The sequence below is a fragment of the Panicum hallii genome, chromosome 7, assembly GCF_002211085.1.
Source record: "Panicum hallii strain FIL2 chromosome 7, PHallii_v3.1, whole genome shotgun sequence".
Taxonomy (NCBI): Eukaryota; Viridiplantae; Streptophyta; class Magnoliopsida; order Poales; family Poaceae; genus Panicum; species Panicum hallii.
The window spans coordinates 39,283,927-39,304,559 of NC_038048.1; the positions used below are offsets into that span (position 1 = coordinate 39,283,927).

The 20,633-nt window shown below is 54.1% G+C and overlaps 2 protein-coding genes and 1 long non-coding RNA gene across 3 annotated transcripts; 2 read left to right on the forward strand and 1 right to left on the reverse strand.

Annotated features, from left to right (window-relative positions):
* The first annotated feature begins 5,361 nt into the window (after positions 1-5,361).
* Positions 5,362-7,598, forward strand: LOC112899788 (ammonium transporter 1 member 1). Its single transcript, XM_025968395.1, has one exon. It carries the CDS (start codon positions 5,559-5,561, stop codon positions 7,056-7,058), a length of 1,500 nt encoding a protein of 499 aa, XP_025824180.1. The 5' UTR covers positions 5,362-5,558; the 3' UTR covers positions 7,059-7,598.
* A 6,860-nt stretch (positions 7,599-14,458) lies between these two features.
* LOC112900774 (uncharacterized protein DKFZp434B061-like) lies at positions 14,459-15,381 on the forward strand. The gene has a single exon (XM_025969577.1). The coding sequence runs from the start codon at positions 14,725-14,727 to the stop codon at positions 15,379-15,381; it is 657 nt and encodes a 218-aa protein (XP_025825362.1). The 5' UTR covers positions 14,459-14,724.
* Positions 15,382-17,793: 2,412 nt separating this feature from the next.
* Positions 17,794-19,943, reverse strand: LOC112901715. Its single transcript, XR_003230340.1, has 3 exons — positions 19,672-19,943; positions 18,555-18,641; positions 17,794-18,294 (listed from the first exon to the last, which is right to left on the reverse strand). It is a non-coding gene; the product is annotated as an uncharacterized LOC112901715 (long non-coding RNA).
* Positions 19,944-20,633: the final 690 nt, after the last annotated feature.

Sequence of the window (20,633 nt, forward strand, 5' to 3'; positions counted from 1 at the left end):
CGGCCCCCGTGCTCCGCCACCGGACGGCTCTGCGAAGGGAAGAGCTCCCGGAGCTCACGGTGCCCCGACCCGAGCTCGCGAGTCCCCGCCTTCCCCGACCCGAGCTCGCGCCCGCCGCCGCCGGCCGCCATCCCGGACCCAAGCTCGCGATTCCTCACCGTCCCCGACCTGAGCTTGCGCCCGCCGCCGCCGACCGCCGTCCTCGGACCCAAGCTCGAGAGTCCCTGCCGTCCCCGACCCAAGCTTGCGCCGGCCGCCGTCCCCGACCCAAGCTCGCGAGTCCTCGACCCGTGCTCGCGCCCGCCGCCGCCGGCCACCGTCTCTGACCCGAGCTCACGAGTCCCCGCCGTCCCTGACCCGAGCTCGCGCCTACAGCCCCGAGCCCAGACGCCGACGCGTGAACCCCCTGCCAAACACCCCGCTTCTCTGCAGCGCCTCTGGAAAGCCGCTGCCCTGAGCAGCTGGTGAGAAGCCGCTGGAGCAACAAGCTCCAGCGGTGCCAAACGGGGCCTTACTCTGGTGGCCTTCAAATTCGCCGCCCGCGGGGTGCAGATGGGCCAGATAGGCCTTGGCAACAGAGTCCAAAATCCCGCGGCGGGCTGCAGCCGGCTGCATTTTGTGGAAGGTGGGCTTAACCGAGTAGAGAGCCTGCCTACAGGCAGATTAAGAATTTCAGTGTGGGCCTAATCAAGGTCACAGCCCACAAATCCAGAACCACAAATTGGGGCTTAAAGCTTACTCCGGTGGCCTCTGGGCTTCCACTTGTCGAACGTTAGTTTTTTTTTAAAAAAAAAAACCTTGTCGAAAGTTAGAAGCGGCGGCATTGTTGCAATACCAACCAGGGTCACAATTCACGTCAGCAGGAGCGGAACGTGCTGTACTTGCTGAAGTACTCTAGGGTCGCTGCTTGACCGCTTCCATCAAGTCTGAACATCCATCTATCTACTGCCTAGAAAAGCCAGTACGCCTGTGATAGCTGCTTCTGCAAGGTCTGAACACTAACGTTCTCAGGAATCGGGGAGGACGGCAACAGGTGAGGCTCGCTATCAAGATCCTCCCTTTCTTAACCAACAAATATCTGCAGTTACGCGCTGCATCTGCGATCCAGCCTCCAACCATTGCTCCCGTAACATCAAGGTCAACTCCTTAAGCTGCAGGAGTATCCATGGCAACTTGCAGAAAACTTATACAGGACCAGCCCGAGCGGCACGGCAACAGTGGCATTCACACCTCCTTGCTCCATTGGTCAGGTCTGCCTATTGACCGCGGTTTCCTCAAGTAAGACGCGTAGGGATAGCTGCGCATCTCTGTCACCAAGGAGAGACAGTGCCTTGGGCACCCTCATCCTCGTTGAATACTGGGAAGCAGATGTACACATCCAGCTGCTGGATGGCTGGCTGGATTTACTTACCGGAAACAGAGGATAATGCAGGTAATCGAAGCACAGAGCAAAAACTAGTTTGGCCATAGAGAGGTAGAATTTACCATTGTTAAGCATACATCAGCACGCCATCAAACGGAGAAGGCCATGTCGCACAAGCTAGGTACTTCGCCAGTTCGCCTATGTAGCGGGCGCTGACTTTGCATCTCAATATACAACTTAAGCTGTTGCTTTTCATAACTGAATCTATATTGGTATTTCAGCAGCTACAGCGACATGGCTCCGAAATGGAAACAATTGCTGGCCAGTGGGCTGAGAGCAAAACTGCGTATTGTTCTCTTGGCTGAACAGCTCAGCGATGAATATTTTTACATGGAATCTACCACAGAATGACGCCTAGATGAACCGCATCCGAATCGAGCAACGGCACCGTTCCACGACGGGGAGATAACTGGGTCTGCCTACCTAGATTCCTGTAGTATAATCGGAAGAAGCTTATTCTCCCATGTCAAGCACTTTAAAATGTGATTCTTGAGGTATCTGTATCCTAGCTGCGCCACATGTATCTGTTTTCTGAGGAATCTGAATCAGTCATGACTTCAGCTCCTTGTATCCTGATCGATCCCAAGCGCAGGAGGGGCAAGGGTGGACTTCGCGGCACCATCTGGTTATCATGCCAGCACCTTTCCCAGCCACAGCATCAGCAGCAGGCGATACTAATTAAGAAATCAACTTGACGAGGTCGAGCCTCCAAGTTGCAGATCATTCGCAGGAATTTCCTTAACATATATAGCATAAAAATTTAGGGATTAGTATAAGGCGAACCGGGGAATACTTGCAATCAGTCCTGACAAGCACAATGTGCTCAACTGCCCATAATCATTCAGTACCAGACAGAACAGGAAACCGGACGGCCAGCATGCAGAGTGCAACGCAACCAGATGAATGCGAGCAATGGTAACCCCTCATCAGAGTAGGTATAATGAGCTCGTCACCAATGGGCACTACTAATGTTTTGATAAAGACTAAATGACATGGAAGTGTAAGGCACCCCCTTTCTTCAGTCTTCCATTCTGAATGGATAAGGCTGTCGCCAGTACATTCAGAACCAAAGTGCCACAAAAACTTGGGCACTTTCAGACAGAGTACAAGATGTGGAGCTATGGCCCTAAGTTCAAACCTCCTATAACCTAAAACAAGATCGTGACACCATTACATTAAGGCAATGCAAATTAAGTTGTATGATGTACAGATCAAGATCCAGTTAGATTCCAGTCAGCACGAACTTGACAGCCCATGGGATTCCGAATTCCCAAACGACAGGCGAACAGGTCCTCAACGCTACTCTCGCAATCTAGGGATCATACAACGGTGTGCAGACATGCTTGCAGGAATGTAAATATGTAATGCGCGCATACAGAGTAAAAAGATACATTTTCCGCTCACATGACGCCTTGTCTGTCTGTCAGAGGATGAACAGCTACGCTGGCATTTGATACGAGCTCCGGCGAATGGATGTGGAGGCCAACCGCAAGGGGAACTCAACCAGCAGCATAATCTAAACGGCAGGCAGGTCAGACGCTATCGCACTACGGCGTTCTTAAAACAGAAACCCGGTTAATTTAAACCAGGGTCAGACCGTCAGAGATCCCGAGCTCAGAAACAGCTCTTCGGGCCGAGAAGGAACGTTTCCACACACCCCGTTCAGGACTCTAATAAACGAGCAGGCGAAGTGGAATTTGGCTTCCGCGGATGCGACAAGTGGGCGCGGCCTTGCTCTGAATATTCAGAGGCTGGTGAGGCTCGGGTGCCAGGACAGTTTGCTGTCGCCAAAGCGACAGATCAGTCTACTCACCGCAGGCGATCAGGCGGCGTCAGCGGGGGGATGAACAAGTCGGCCGCTGACCTTGCTTGCCCGGATCGGGTTTGGGTGGCCGATCGATGCGATCCAACTGCGTCGGGTCTCCGCACGAGTTTGCTTGTGCCGTTTGGGGATCCGTTGTTTACGCTCTCCATCGTCGCCGTCGCGCGGCGCGGGGGGTTTAATTTTACGGCGAACGTGAGCACAGGTTAGTTCTCTCGATGCAGATGTTTGAAAAGTTTCACTAGTTTACTGGTGGTTGCTTGGGGTATCTTCTCAACTTGGGGTTTAAAAGTAGGCAACTTGCTAAATTTTGTTGGAGTAGTTAATTGTGCGCAATTGGGACTAGATGATTGGTGGTGCATGTTTGCGGCTTGAATCTAGCTACGTAAAAATTCTCTGAACTCTTATAGGCCAGCATGGAGAAAAATGAAATGCAAACACTGAGGGTTTCTCTTTTGTTTTTTCTTTTCCAGAAGATGAGATAGAGATAAACTGAAACTAGGAGCTGACTTTTTCGAAGTCTGAAGATTCGTATATGAAAACGTATCCGTAGTTCGTAGAGATGGAAATCAGGTACGTATATTTCTCAGAATACCAAAAAACAATCAGGTGGTTGTCGGTTTTGCACGTCGCCCATTACGGATGTGTACCAGCCAGAGGAGTTGTCTATGCCCGCAAAGGCTCGAGATACCTTTATTTTACGAAATCAGAGAGATCGTCATGCTGACCGGAGCAAAAAACAAGAAAACTCTAGCTTATTAAACAAAACATGATAGCTATGCGCCTGCAGGTTCCGTTTCTTGGCATACTAGCCTGGTATTAATTTATTCACGCAGAAGTCCTGTTCCATGACGTTGCCTATTTGAATCTCCTCCGTTGACATCGCTCTGCACAGCGCATCCAAATGATTGATGCATAACTGGTCGTTGGTACACCAGTAAAATGGTTCGGCAAGTGGCATGCCACAGAGATTCAAGGGGCGTAAGGCTATTTGATCCGGGTTAGATGTTGGTTTCATGCTGGGCGATGAAAGTAAACTGCTCGCATGACACATGAGCAAGATTTTGGCTGCAAGTTAAATGTGGCGGCCGTTGGAACAGAATTTTGTGAGAATTCTTCATCGAAGCACAGAGAGCCTAGCAAGTTTTGGCAAAAAGTTCACCGCACGCCTGTCGGCATGTGTACTTGTAGTCTTACCACAAGTGCACCGTTTCTCAATTTGTCGTCTTTAAGAGGGCATATATGCCTACATGGTGTGAAACAAAACTTGCTAGTAGCAGCACTAGCTGTATTTTTCTAAAATAAATACAGAAGATGGATCTCATAGTTTGGGTAAGACATTAGCACACAGTTTGCCTCATCTGTCAGGGCCATTTAACAAATAAGTGAATCTATCTTCCAAATTCTCGCGTCGTGCGCTGACAAGTGATTTGGTCACACCGCAGATCCCCCCTTGCAACTGCTCGAAGAGTTGCACGCAGACCGCTGGTTTCCAAGCCTTGAACTGGTTCGGGGTTGAGGCCAATTGTGCTAGGCACAGAGTCTAGCAAAGTTGCAAACGGGGGGTCTGAAGAACCGCACGCGGTGACAACTGAACCTGGGAGATTTTTATCACAAAATCCTCAAAGCAATGGCTACGGCCCTGGTACATTCCTTGATTCCTTGCTAGCCGCGAATGAACCCGCCCCGGCCATTTGATTGAACGCACCACCACATCAAACACACACACCAAAAAGAATCAAGGCAGTTTAGAGAATCACAAAAAAAAAAGCAGAATTAGTTTGGAGCCAATGCCAACTCACACGTTACACGGTGTACACATCAATGTACAGGGACAGTATGGGCACTTGGCTAATTGGCTGGCAGTGACAGGGCATCGGCCGAGAGGCCGAGAGGCGGGTCCCCTCCTCCGCCTCCAGATTCCGCAGCGGCCCGGGAGATCCCGGCCACCAGCCACCATGGACGCCGGGAGATTCACAGCCAGTGGGCCCCCGAACCCCCGCCCATGAATCCCATCTCGGAAATAAAGGCCGATTTGTTATTCCGGAAATCAAAACTGCAATTTGCTCTTTGTTTATTTTCCTCCCCCCCCCCCCCCCTCTCTCTCTCTCCACCGGCTGCACCCCTCCCGCCGCCCTCCTATAAATCCGGTCGACGCCACCGCCTGTTCGTCCCCCATCCTCACATCCCACGCCACACCCTCCCAATCCCCTCGCATCCCCATACCTTCCTTCCTTCCTTCCAACGACCGCGCCGTAGCGGTACGTGTGCGATTCGTTAGGGGCCGGGCGAGCGAGCGAGAGCGCAAGAAAGATGTCGACGTGCGCGGCGGACCTCGCGCCGCTGCTGGGCCCGGCGGCGGCGAACGCCACGGGCTACCTCTGCAGCCAGTTCGCGGACACGGCGTCGGCGGTGGACGCCACGTACCTGCTCTTCTCGGCGTACCTCGTCTTCGCCATGCAGCTCGGCTTCGCCATGCTCTGCGCGGGCTCCGTCCGCGCCAAGAACACCATGAACATCATGCTCACCAACGTGCTCGACGCCGCCGCGGGGGCGCTCTTCTACTACCTCTTCGGCTTCGCCTTCGCCTTCGGCACGCCCTCCAACGGCTTCATCGGGAAGCAGTTCTTCGGCCTCAAGCACCTGCCCAAGACCGGCTTCGACTACGACTTCTTCCTCTACCAGTGGGCCTTCGCTATCGCCGCCGCGGGCATCACGTCGGGCTCCATCGCCGAGAGGACGCAGTTCGTCGCCTACCTCATCTACTCCGCCTTCCTCACGGGGTTCGTGTACCCGATCGTGTCGCACTGGTTCTGGTCCACTGACGGGTGGGCCGCCGCGAGCCGCACCTCCGGCCCGCTCCTCTTCGGCTCCGGCGTCATCGACTTCGCCGGCTCCGGGGTTGTCCACATGGTCGGCGGCATCGCGGGGCTCTGGGGTGCGCTAATCGAGGGGCCCCGCATCGGGCGCTTCGACCACGCCGGCCGCTCCGTGGCGCTCAAGGGCCACAGCGCGTCGCTCGTCGTGCTCGGCACCTTCCTCCTGTGGTTCGGCTGGTACGGGTTCAACCCGGGGTCCTTCAACACCATCCTCAAGTCCTACGGCCCCGCCGGGACCGTCCACGGGCAGTGGTCGGCCGTGGGCCGCACCGCCGTCACTACCACCCTCGCCGGCAGCGTCGCGGCGCTCACCACGCTGTTCGGGAAGCGGCTCCAGACGGGGCACTGGAACGTGGTGGACGTCTGCAACGGGCTCCTCGGCGGGTTCGCGGCCATCACGGCGGGCTGCAGCGTCGTCGACCCCTGGGCCGCCGTGATCTGCGGGTTCGTGTCCGCGTGGGTGCTCATCGGGGCGAACGCGCTCGCCGCGCGCCTCAAGTTCGACGACCCGCTGGAGGCCGCGCAGCTCCACGGCGGGTGCGGCGCATGGGGCATCCTCTTCACCGCCCTCTTCGCCAAGCAGAAGTACGTGGAGGAGATCTACGGCGCGGGGAGGCCGTACGGGCTGTTCATGGGCGGCGGCGGGCGCCTCCTCGCCGCGCACATCATCCAGATCCTGGTCATCGCCGGGTGGGTGAGCTGCACCATGGGCCCGCTCTTCTACGCGCTCAAGAAGCTCGACCTGCTGCGCATCTCGGCCGACGACGAGATGGCCGGCATGGACCTGACCCGTCACGGCGGGTTCGCCTACGTCTACCACGACGAGGACCCCGGCGACAAGGCCGGGGTTGGTGGGTTCATGCTCAGGTCCGCGCAGAACCGTATCGAGCCGGCGGCGGCGGCGGCGGCGGCGACGACCGGCAACCAGGTGTAAAAATCAAACAGAACGAGAAGGGATAGATTACGTGCTTGCCTTTTTCTGTTTATACCGCGTCATATTTTGACGATTTCGATCGCATCTGCCGCTGCCGGTACCGTTTGGGCCAAATGCTCGGCCACTTTGATTTGGTAGCAAAGAGTGGCAGGGCGCGTGACGATCGAAGCACGTGCGAGTGTGGTTTTGGTTGGGGTTTTCTCTAATCTGTACATGTGTTTTAAGAAAGTCCGTGGATGGTTTATGGGTAGGGGCTAGGGTTTATCTTTAATTCGGCTATTTTTGTGGTGGGGTCGTTTGATCGGAGGGAGCTCGGAACGTGTGGCGGGCTGCTGGTCAAGATAGGTGGCTCGTGAGGGTTGAAACACAACTGGAGGGTTCCGTCCTGTGGTTCCATCCATCGAAACTTCGGCGTGTTGCTTGAGTCCATCTAGTGGCTGGCTTTGGGTGTGTGCCCTTTTATATGGAGTGCGTTTATGTCCATTATATGATGCCAAAAATACCATATCACAATAATAAATTCCCGATTCCCCTGCTGTAGTCTTGCGCCTGAAGAAAAAACACTCGCGAAAAATACGTGTGCCGCGGAAGCAAGCAGTGCAAGTGTACAGCCCTCTCCCTCTCGCTAGTCCTGCCGAGTGAGACGGAAAGAGATCGGACAGGACAGCGTCGTGGAGCGCCCGCATAGCTTGCTCCCTTGGCTCCCCGACCAAGCTGCTGCTGCGCGCGTCGTGACAACGTGCACAATCAAAAGGCAGGCCTGTATGTGTCGCGTATACTACCTGAGGGGAAAACATCACGGAGCTATCACTCTCTCTCTCTGTGAGTGCTGATCGAAGACGCCGGAGACGAGACTGGTAGCCGGGAATAAGTTTTGACTATTTTGTCCACATTTACGCGTGAGGAATTGTCGCCCTCGACCAGCTTCTGTGCTTCTACTACCGTTGCGTGCTAATCATCTGTTTCCTGTCTGCTTTATCCGTTGGAGAAGAGAAAATACTCCCACCGAGACTGGTATGTGGATTTGCAGAGAGTCATCTTTCGTCAGGCTAATGGGCGTGGGCTTGTGGACTCGTGATTGAGGAATTAGCGCCAAGTTTCATTGGAGCGCCGCTGTTTACCCACCAGTGAGAGTGAAGAGCCTTTTTAAGTGATTTTTTTTAAAAAAAATCCAGCGCCCCTTTTTCATTCTAATGTCTAAACGTGCTGGGGTACGGAAAAGGACAGGGGATGATGCGCTTCCTTCGTCGCAGGAGGCGGCCCCTTTGTGATGTCACGAAACACAGACCCTCCTCGAAAGGCAGAGCACCGCGCCGCTGCCTTTCCCGACGACTGAGGCCGGCAATCGGCGGGTGCCATGGTGCGCCATCCCGGGTTGGCGTCCGTGTCAGGGAGCAGACGGGGTCCACGGGGAGGCTACCCGGAAAGCTCGGGCGCCCTGGATCGCCTGCTGAGCGCCTGGCATTGGGTGATGCGCTGCGCCCCCCGTCGTTTCGATCGTCTCGGCGGATCACGGGGATCCCATCGTCATCCCGGCCGAAAGAGGCGACGACACGGGCACACGCTCCGCGTGCGACGGGGCGGCGCATAAAAATACCCGGAATCCCGGACCCCCTCGAGCGCGCCTGATCAGCCATAGCTGGACGAATGCGCGTACGCGATCTTGCACAGGAGAATAGTGCTGCGTGCCTGCAGCTAGCGGGATCAGGGTGTACGCTCCGATCCGTTCCGTTCCACCAGATACGCCTCGATAACGTCCGTTGGCCCTGCGTAGCAAGTAGTAGCAGGCGCGTTGGTTGGTTAGGTCGAAAAGATTCGCGTGCATGCTCAACGAGAAAATGATACGACGCGCGGCGACCCCTTCGATAGGTCACGGATTTGGGGTTAACCGGCCGGGCACCCATGGTACCAGCACACCATGTGAGCTCGATCGGTCGCTGCAGATGAGTCCGGTGTTGCATACTGACGCGGTCTCCGAACACGAGTCTAATGATATTCCATTTCCAGCGTCCATGTCAAAGCACGCAACGTATTTTTTTTACTGTTAGAATAAGACCTTTTGTCGCTAATTATCTATTAGCATGTAATTTTCGTGTCACAAAATTGGCGTTGTGATATTCATACTAAAAAGTAGTATTTGTTTATGTTTATGATTTTCCTTATATGATATGTTAACGTCAATATTGTTGGATAAAGTTAAAATAGAACAGTGGCGCTTAGCCAGTAGGTGGATGGCAACGGGACCCGCAACCCGACAACCCTGGGTAAAAACCCTATTAAGGTGCGAATATGGGTATTTTTTACCCCCACAGGTCTATTAATAGATTTTTTCCTCACCCATCGGGTGAAGCGAGTGTGCGCGCGCTCTATCGGACCCAGACCCGTTACACGATGGGGGCACCCGTTAAGCATGACATGTGGGCCTAGCTTCTAAACTCTGTATATGTATAGTGACCATAAACCCTAACCTAATCCCCCACTCCTATTCCAAATCCCACTCAGCAGCCCCAGGGACCCGTGCGCCGCCAAGTCTCTCGCTCGTCGCTCCTCCCGCAGGCTCGCGCGGGCGCACGGACGCCGCCGCCGCCACCCGTCGCCCCGCCTCCTCCGACCTCAGGCGGTCCCCCCCCTCCAGCGCTGCCCTCCCATCCTGTCCTCTTCTCCCTTGCTGCCTTGATGGCGTCGCAGCCGTCGCTGCTTGGGCCCGGCAGCTCGAGCCTGCACAGGCGAAAGAAGGGCGCGGGGCTCTAGCTCGCCGCCGATGCTGCTGCACCGGGGATAGTGGCTCCTCACCGGATGGATCACCCGATGGGTATCCGTTACCCACGCGGGTCTCAGGTGCGGGGAAATTGAGATCCGAGATGGGTCGTGAGGCGGGTGGATGAGAAATTTGAACTCTGCTGGGGCGGGTGGGTTCCCCGTCCCCACCGAGTTTTTCACCCGCTGCCATCCCTATCTGGACACGGTAAAGCAGCACAGCAAAGTACCTTTTTGATGTGAAGCTGCATAAAGTTTGCAATCCTCTTGCTATAAACAACTCACAGGATCCAGCTTCCAGCAGGACATGATTTGAACAATTCACGTGGCGTTTTACAGCAGTAGTGAAGTAGGATCACTAGTTTAATCGTACCCACGCAATCCCGGTCTCACTCTGTCTCGCGATAACGTTGGCCACCGTAAACAGCTCCACCATCGTAGCCAGTAAAGTACACTCCACGCAGGGGTTGGTGACCGGTGAGCCGGTGAGGGCAACAAAGGCCGCGCTCGAGAGCCGAGAGAGCCCGCGGAATCTCCCTCTGTTGTCTCTCCCGGTGCTCATGCTTGCCCTGCATGCATGGAACCGCCGGATCATCGTGGTCAAATTCTGGATCCGGCCGCACATGCATGCGGCCAACACCGACCGCGTCGGAACCCATCCGCGCCACCACTGGCCTGATTGGCACGCAGCGCCCGAGCGCTTTGTTTATTCCTCGTCTCGCGTCTGCGCCAATGATCCCGGTGGCACTGTGGAATGCATGTGATGCTGCTACAAAAGGAATAAAGGATCTAGGGTTTAATTTCAAACAAAAAAAAATCGTGTCTGCTGCTCGGCATGAACTGACCGTCCAATCGTACGGCTGCCGTGCCAGCAGATGAGTAGTGCTAGCTTTGAGCCTTTGACAAAGAACTAGCTAATCGACTATGATCATTTTGTGTTGAGAACCCAAAAAGAAAATGGGAGGGAGGGCGTGAGAAGCAGCGATCCCGAAGTCTCCCGGAATCAGAAGTAGCTACCGGAGATCAGTCTGACAGTTACCGCTGGTTCCGTCGCGGCTCGTAGCTCCCTCCCTAACGGTCGAATCGTATCGTATCTCTTGTGTTCCGGGAGAAAAAAAAAACCCGGTCACAAGGGCTAATCGCGGAGCTTTGGTTAGGCTCAGCAGGCACGTCAACAGTAAAAGGGCACGGGCATCCACGAAACCTGCTGGTACCCATCGTTGCCTACATACAGCTCGATCTCCTTTGCAAGACTGCTTGCTGCTTGCTCCTACAGGGAAGTGTCCCGGTCACAAGAAGTTCATGAAAGTATTTTGTTTTTTTTCTAATATCCGCAGGGAAACAGAAACTTCTGTCCTTTTTCAATCAAGAAAACCAAAACCTACACTGTACGTACGATACGACAACGACTCTTGACCGATCGATACGTACGATGGAGTACGGCGTGTTACCGCCGCCTACTGTGATGTAGGACTGCCGCTCTGTTTCAGCTCGACGCAGCCAAAGGTCTACGCCCTGCACGGAACGTACTCCCTAGTCCCTCCCCGGGGGCCGCTCTCGCAAACTGCATCGAGAAGAGGCAGCAGAAGTAATTGCGGCGCGAGGTATGGTATGGGCGAGCCTCTCCCCCGCTCCCACACGGGTCTACCGCTGACCCAGCACCAGGTCAATCGAGGGTGTCCATCAGGGCTCAGGCCATGCCGCCATGGGGACTGAGCTCACAGCCGAATCCTATCTTAATCTGTACGGCTGGATGACGAGAAAACAAGGTAACAAACCATGGCGTCGCGCGTAGGAGTACGGCCCGGCCGTCCCTATCCAGGCACACACGTCGCGCCCGTCTAGAGAGCATACCAGTCGACTGAGAGAGAGGAAGTGCCGAGCAAGCTTGTCAGTTTCCCAGCGCGGCGGCTCGGTGGTGACCCTGCCATGTGCGGGCGCAGCAATGTTTGACAACATCCCAACGACCCCAGCTGATGAGCTAAACGGCAAGCAGGATGGCCGTCGGCGACGACTTGGGGTCTGCGCGCGGGTCAGTCCAGCCGCAGGGTGGCGGAGAGCTTCAACTTGCTGCCTGCACGTACGCCCGGCCCTGCAGGTCCATTGCTCACGGAAAAGCTCGACGCTGGCAGCTCGCTCGTGGACGGGTACGAACAGTAGCAGCGAAGGCGAAGGCTCGTGCACGTCGACAAAAACCCTGACACCGACCGCTGCTGGTTTGAATTCTTCGACCGGGCGAGCCGAGTCGACACGGCTACACGCGTTCCACAAACCCCGCTCCTTGTGCATGCACGGCACGGGCAGTCCACCAGTCCAGCCGACGCAGCAGCGGAGGGGACCAACAGGTGGACCAGCAGCTGGTCGGAGCGGAGCGGCACTAGGTTACTGGAAGGTGCAGTGCAAGTGCGTTTGCAATTGCAACCCCTGGTTCTCGCGCAGCGACGCAGCGTCGTCGTCCTTCAGGCCGGCGGCGACCACACGTACACGCCGGACGCCGTGTCAATGCCTCACGTGCGGTTTGGAATTCCCGCCGGCCACTCCTTTCTAAGCTTTGTTTTTCTCGACTGGAAAAGGGCCGGCCGCAGAAGGTGGCGGCGTGTGGTCAAGAGCCGTGGCCCCGCCGGCCCCCCGGCCGGTCGGGGAACGGACGATGGGGCTCCCGGGAAGGCGGGAAGCAAGCCGGTCGCCTCTGATCTCGCCTCGATCCGATAGCCTATCCGCTTTGCTGCTCGCGCTGCAGTAGTTATCAGTCAGATCCCTGGTTGGACGGATGCCGTCCAAAGTCAAGAACCTACCTAACCTCCAGATACAACATCATCGCTTTGCTTTTACTTGTGTGGTGTGGCGAGATCGTTCCCGGCTTTTTGATAGGCCTAGCGTGCTATGCTTGCCCTCACAAAACGTCAGTCGGGATATCTGGATAGAATACTCTCACTACTCAGATCCCACTATCCCGGAAAAAGGCACGGATGCAGGGCTACTGTTTGCTCTTCTTTTTCTACGTTCTGCTAATGCTGTTCTTTCAATCAACAGTTGAGACACTATCTGAAGTCTGAGCCCTGAAGGAACTCCATGCGAGAAGAATCTGTCATATTTGGGGAAACCATGTATCTATGATGTCATTTAAGTTTTTACTACTACTCCGCATGCATGCAGTATACAAGCTCCAACTTTCTTTCTTTCTTTCTTTCTTTTCTGATTTTTTTGGAATTAATTTATTTTCTGATTTTGAGATGTTGAAGCCGTTGGTTGCCGTTTGCAACTGCACTTGCAATTTGGACAGTGGATTAACCGGCACTTCACTGACCCTACCTGCTGAACAGTCATCCATATGCCAACTGGCCCAAGAAGATCTGATCGACAGTGGCTGAGCTAGAGAGAGCAGTCGATGCCGACCAGAATGCAATCTAATCTACAAGGATACTCCAGGATAAAATAGAAAAATCTCTAAATTCCCATTCCATGCTCTTCGATGCGCACAGATCTTGCCTAAAATTCTCGACGGGTCCATGCTTAAGAAGACTGCGATGGTCCAACATAGACTGCATGCATGCCAAAATGCAGAGGCGGCAACTTTGGTTCAATTGCCTGCATTAAGAGGTTCCTGCAAATCTCAGTTGCATTGCTCATTTGGTTCACAACCCGAGTACGTTGAGCAACGGAGGAGCCCCGACCGGCTTAAAGTACAGCTGATGGCTGTGAACTGCAAATGGAATTGCCGAACAGCGGTGAACACGACAGATTGCATGGAATAAAATGGAGCGACAAGAATCAAGATCTCCTGCAGTTGAAACTGTCACATAAAGCAATGGCCAGTGCGTAAAGATAGCTGGAGATTGGACCATGACCTCTCAGTACGAAGGGAGTCAATGGCACAAGGTCCCAAGGAAACGCTACAGCTACGTACAGAGTAGTTTTGAACTGGAAGGCAGTACATCGATTCCCTTGATTGATTCATCTCTTGCCCTCATCGCAACGAGGAGAAAGAAACATCCGAGGGAAGGACGCGGCTGCACTTTCTTTTCACTCCATCTGACAAGAGACAATGCTGAATTTTTGGAAACTGAACTTGGCTCTTTTGTTCTTTCGGAATCGCACGTTATTCGAAGACGAGCTCTTTCGATTTTCAGACAGTTTTCTCCACTGCAACAATGAGATATTGAACTCTGCCCCTCAGTTCACAAAACAGAACAGAAGTGAGGTAGAAAAGCCCAAGGCTCACGGCCCACTGGGTTGTAGGCTGAACAAGAACTCCGGAATGCCCACACACACCATGGCATACAACTGGGGATGATGGATGGGGCCTGGGGGGACAGGGGGAGCATTTTAGATCTGAACGTTCTAACTATTTTTTTTCATCATTCAAATTCAAACGTAGAAAGTCAGTTAAGAGGTTGTAGATTTCATCGAGACCTAAAGCTTTCAGTTACAAATTATCTCCGTCATCTGGGATGCCTAATTTTGTCCTTTTTAAATTAATATTTTTTTATAAAAAAATCCACAGCTGCACAGCCTGGAAGATATCGAAGGCAGCCCAATAAGCCATGATCTAAACTGTGGCGTGCAGTCCAGCGGCCTTCCAAAGCCATCTTTCGCGTGTGATCGATCGAAAAATAAAAATAACATTAAAACACGAGCACGTAAGTCACCAAGAAAGCAGCTGATCACGAAGGCAGTCTACAATAACAAAATCGGCGAAATTTCGCTGTCGTCGATCGGGAACCCGCCGCCGCCGCCGCCGTCAGCCACCGGCTACTTCTTCCGAAGGTCCGCTTCTTCGTCGTCGGTGCACGCAAAGCGCCGCTCGTCTGTACGGAAGGCGACGTTCCATTCAGCATCAGCGGCGGCCTCCTCCTCCAAGAACCGGTCCGCGTCACGGTCGCGGACGAGGTCGCTCTGTCTAGCCGTGATGGGGGCGTCCTCGTCCAAGTGCAAGCCGTCCAGGAGCTCTTCGACCGAGCGGAGGTGGTCGTCGTGCGCTCTAGCTTTACGGGCGGCGACGTCGACTTCGGCCTCCTCCAAGAGCTCTAGGACCGAGAGGACGCGGTCGTTCAGTCCGGCCTCGAGCGCCGCCTCGGCGCTGGCCTCCTGCTGCCGCTCGCGCTCGACCTCGTCGGCCGTGCCCACCAGTACGTACTCGAGCTCATCCGACGACTCCACCATGAAGTACCCAGTTGGCTCGTGGACCGACCCGGCGGCGGCGCACTCCGTCGTCCCACCGTCCGCCGCGGACCCCGCGATGGAACTGGAGCCGGAACGACCTCCGCTGTCGCCGACGCCGACGCCCTCGAGGCCGAACAAGCGCGCGATGGCCTCGGGGTCCATGCTGCGGCCGGCGTGCTCGCGGGCGAGCGCGAGGAGATCATCCACCGGGAAGCGTTTCCTGGGGCGAACGCCCAGTCGACGCCGTCCACCGTCACCTCCGGGGCGGTCATCGTCGCTCGACTCGGTGCGCACCTGCGCATGCGCGCTCGACGATTTGCAAGCCGGCCGCGCGCGAGATTATCGGAAAGCGGTTGGCTACGTAACCGGGCCGTGCCAACGACAGCATGGTGCTGCGTGGTAATATGGAGCGGTGGTGATCTGCGTGTGTACTAGGATTCGGAACGGCGTCCGTGTCGAACTAGCTAGGAGCCACCTGCTCGGAACGGAAACGTGCGTGTTGTTACGGCGCGTTGGCAATTTGATCTGCGGGGCTCCACAAACTCGACCGGAAAGTTGAGATTACACTCAAGCTCGATTACAAGTGCGAGGCTGTGTCAACTCAACTCCCAGACAATGGTAGCACAGTTTCAGAGCTTTTGGGAATTTGGTCCATAGTTCCTCAACCAACTCTTGACGTTCCTGCCGGCCTCAGGGCGTGTTCGTTTCCTGGGGTGTAAAATTTAGAGGGGTCCTGTCAAAGAAAATCTTGTCATTTAGAAGTATTAAATAAAATCTAATTATAAAACTAATTGCAGAACCCCAGGGCTAATTCCGAGACGAATCTAATAAGGTATAATAGTCCATGATTAGCGGATGATTACTGTAGCATCACTGTGGCAAATTATGGATTAATTAAGCTCATTAAATTTGTCTCGTGAATTAGCATCCATCTGTGAAAAAGTTTTATAATTAGACTTTATTTAATACTTCGATAAGATCTAAATTTAGAAGGTAGAAAATGAAGTCACCCTCAGTGCTCAATACGCCTCCTCCTCTCCGCACCCCGCCGGCCAGACATCACAGAACACTCCGTTCGCCATCGCGGACCACCCCACACCCAAACGAGGAGAAAAAGGTCGGAGACGAGGGCGATGGCCGATGGGGGCGCCCGCGGCGGCCGGCAATGGCGTCTGCGGTCGTGGACCTCTAGGCGCTGCGCTGCGATGGCGCCATGGCGTCCTTGCGCGCGCAGATGCTGGAGCGCTGAGAAGATCGAGTGGTGCGATGCTGCAATGGCGCCATGGCAAATACCCTGAAACCTGAAACACTGGATGAAGAGCTCGTCGCTGCTTCCTCGCGGACAACGAAATCGAGTTGTGTGCCTCAAATCGAGCTCGCATCGCCCGAATCAAGCACTGCGTTGGAGCGAAGCGAAGCCGGCTTTGCTTGATAAGAACAGGGCTGTACCGCCACTCAGCTGCCGGCGGCCCGGTACCCGGCGCACGGACGCGGTGAACGCCTCGACCGTGGCGCGGCGCGCCGCGTCCGCGTTGGCGGCCTGCATCTGCAGCACACCGCCGAGCACCTCCTCGCTGCGAACTCAGCCGCGCCACGCCGCGCCGGAGCCTGCCAGGCCAGCGTAGCCATCCTCTCCTTCATCCGCACGTACGGCCGCGTCCTCCACCTGGGCGGCCAGGGCCAGCTCTTCGCTCCTCGGACGCCGGGACGTCGCCGCGCTCCTTCGACGAGTCCCTCTCGCGGGTTCCGGGCCACGTGCCCCAGGAACCCCGGCGTGTCGGGGTGGACGAGGTGCTCCTCTGCCGCCGGCCTCCTCAGGTCGTGCCCACCTTCGCCGCCAGGCGGACCGCCGCCGCCTGCAAGGATGCTATGTCAACCCCAACCCGACAAAGGCAGAGCAGCAGCATCTGGGGAGAGATGGAGCATGAGGGAACGCAGGAAGAAATACCCGGCAGCGAAGGGGGAGAGGAGCTGGAAGTCCATCGATTTGCCGGAATAAGGAGGCCATCGCTATTGCCGTCGCCATCGCCGGAGCGATTGGGAGAAAAGTGGGATGCACATAAGAGGGACTAATTCGAAAATAGTTAGGAGGTTTTGTGAAAATCCAAACTAGGGGGTTTATTGTAAATATTCGGATCGCGATTATTAATCTCGATCCAAACTAGGGGGTTTAATGTAAATATTTGGATCGTGATTATTAATCTCGATCATTTGAGGGGGTTATCTGTTAAAAAACCGGGACCGAACCCGCCGCGCTGGCCATGGCGGCGCTGGCCACCCAGCCCCGACGAGCCCACTGGCCTCGGTGCACAGGCCGCCTCCTCGCCACACCTCGCCTGCCGGACAGAGCGCTCCTTTCTCCATCGTGGACACCCGAGACCTAAGCGAGAAGAAAAAGATAGGGACGAGGGTGATGGACAATGGGGACGCCGGCGGCGGTCGGCGGTGGCGTCGGCGGCCATGCACTACGACGCTGTGCACCCGAAGCACAATGGATTTTTTGCGTGCGCAGATGCTGGAGCGCTGCAAAGATCGGGTGATGCAATGTTGTGTGTCTGTGCTCTCCACTGGAAGTCTGAAATTGATGAATGCAATGCCATTCATGTGCAGCTGCCAGATTGGTTTCGTTTGTTCTTCAGTCTGATACAGACGTGAGACATAGATGACCCTTACAAATTAGAGATCTTGCACGAAAAATTACATATCAATATAGTTCGATCAGATTTTGACGGTACAGTTGGTCGCGGGTATGCAATGCTATCTATGCAATCCTGAAACCTGACAAAATTCAGTTGCACATTCCAGTATTCCGGTAGTTTGTTCAGGTTATGACGATACAGTTGATCGTGGGCTTGCAAGGTATCTACACATTTCTGGAACCTGGCAAAATTCAGTAGCACATTCCACTGTTCAAGTCTTAGGAGGTCTCCTGAAATTCAGAGAATTCAGAATTGCTTCCACCGAATGGCAATTCGGACAAAGCTAATGTACAACAAGGGACAAAGATGCGGTCATGTTCATGTATCCGTTCAGTTGCCAAGAGCGCTCCCGTCTTACACTGAACAATGCAGATGACTCTTGTACACAAACTCGGACTCTTTCTTTTCAGCTGAGGAATGGATGGATTTGTATAATGCGCGAAGGCTTTGCAGTTGTGCTAGAACATTCACTCGCATTCTTTGGTGCAGAAGAAGCAGGACCTGAAGATGAGTAAGGCACACTTCCCTCTGGTGGCGCCCTACCGATGCAGTGCTGGTTGCATGTCTGGCTACTGAATAGGAGCAGAATCCAGTTGCCGCCGCCTTCCTCCCACAGCCTGCCAAGAAAGCAAAATGAAAAACAGTTACCATCAGTAGTTGCAACTTAATTTCACTTGCTACAGAAAAAGAACAGATAGCTTGCAATCAACTAGTCTTGTTCTTTTTTTTAGAAACAATTAATCTTGTTCTTTGACATTGGCGTGTAAGGTGTTTGATATTTTGTGTAATTGAGCTCTCTTTGTCTGCAATCTGCAGGTGGACTTGGAGCCAAGAGGAGTGCCATGAACAGCAGGCTGAGGCACAATGCTAATGATACCTTCACAGCTGCCATGTCTTGAGGAAGAAACCATATATATTGGCCATAGCCATACTGCTACCCTCAGCATGGAATGCATTTTCCATCCTGACAAAATTCAATAAGCACCATTTAGTAGGGATCCTCGTGATGCTTGCTCTAAACATGGGATGAAGATGCTGCCATGTTCATATGACTTGGTTTCATTTGGCATACACAAAAAGTACAGATAACATTCATTTGGCATACACAAAAAGTACAGATAACATAATAGTAGGCACAAAACGAGGAAACAAAAGACTATCTATCCGGAATTGGAATGCCTGCAAGTCAACAGGAACACATGCTGACATAAGGTCCAGCATACTCAATTAGTTAAGCGAATCGACAAGGGCAACCAAGCAGAACATAAGTCACCATTCTAAAGCAACAGGTGACTCTTATGTTCAGAAAAGAAATGATAATATTAGAGTTCAGCATCAACAAGTTTCAGAGTAAAAAGCACAAGCAATTAGTTGCAACTTAATTTCATTTGCTACCAAAAAAACAAATCAGATAACTTGCAAGCGATTAATCTTCTCCTTTGGCATCGGTGTGTAAAGCGTTGATGTGTTGCGTAATTGAGCTCTTTCTCAGCGGATGGACTTGGTGCCAGGTGGAGTACCATGAGCAATGAGTCAATCCATTCATTTTCAGTTGGCATGCTCAGAAAAGCACAGATAAAGCAGTAGGCATTTAAGACAAGGGAAACAACCAGCCTCTTATCTGAAGGAGAGATAGAACCTTTCAAAACAAGAAGAAGAAGGATAGATAGAAGGCTCTGTCCTTTAGATGCATAGAGCTCAGAGCAGTGTGCCGGTGCTGATGAATACACCCATGGATTGCTGCATCGTAAGCAAGCTGATACAGTAATTTGCTAGGCAATCCATGGCTCAAAGCATCACTTCTGTTTGTCAAGCAGGAATGCAAATGCGGTCACCAAGTAGTCAATCAGCGCTGCAAATGCATCTGGAGTTCTGGACACAAATCAGGCCTCCTTTCTGCTGACAAGTTGCTGGATGCATATTACCACGCGAAGCCTCCATACTTGTGGGATAAATCAAATTGGCAGAAATTCATGAAACAGAAGTGGACTTACCCGCACAGCAGCACAGGAAGACTGATTTCGAGGCAAGACTTTAACGCGTTGCAGGAGCCCACGACCCGACGACCGCTGCAATGCCATCGCCACCTCCACCGCCGACCGCCCCCAGCGACAAGGATCCTTATTCGAGCCAATCACTTCGACGGCAGAGCAGCAGCATCTGGAAGGAGATGGAGTATGAGAGGTAGCGCGGCAGGGAATACCTGGCGACGAAGGGGGAGAGGAGCCAGAAGCACATGGATCCGCCGCAACGAGGCGGCCGTCGGCCGTCGCTGTCGCAGGAGCCATGGTAGAAAGGTAGAAGGCATACATGGGGGACTAATTTGCAAATAGTTAGAGGGTTTTCTGCAAATACCAGGAGGTTTTATATAAATATTCAAATCACCATTATGAATCGCGATCCAAACCGGAGGTTATTGGCAAACAACTGGATCGCGATTAATAATCACGATGGATGTGGAAACAAAAAGCTGGGTCCCTCGGACTCCGCCGCACTCGCCATGGCGGCTCCGGCCACCCAACCCCGACCCCGACGAGCCCGCCAGCCTCGCTGCTCGGGCCGCCTCCTCTTCACTTCCCGCAGGGCGAACAGAGCGCTCCTTCTGCCGTCACCGAACCGAGCACTCCGCGCCAACGCGATGAACTACGCGATGGCCGAGGCCCGAGGCAGGCACAGCGGCTGGAGCGGCGGTGCTGGCCGAGAACCACGCACGGACGCGCCGCGCCGCTCTCACCGGTTCCGTCGGCGCCGCTTCGCGCGCTCAGATGCAATGCAGCGGCCGGCGGCTCCCGTTCCCCCACCATCGAATGCTCCATGCATGTAAGAAGCAGCTGAAATTCTTCAGATTAAGGCTTAACAGTAGCATGGCCACTGGCCAGCACAGCACAAGCACAACCAGATTCACAGACAAATCAAAGATGGGGGTGATGCAGTGCTCAATTCACATTGGAAGGCA

Coding starts and splice junctions, on each gene's coding strand:
- LOC112900774 (XM_025969577.1), top strand. CDS start 14,725: ATGGGGGCGTCCTCGTCCAAGTGCAAGCCGTCCAGGAGCTCTTCGACC.
- LOC112899788 (XM_025968395.1), top strand. CDS start 5,559: ATGTCGACGTGCGCGGCGGACCTCGCGCCGCTGCTGGGCCCGGCGGCG.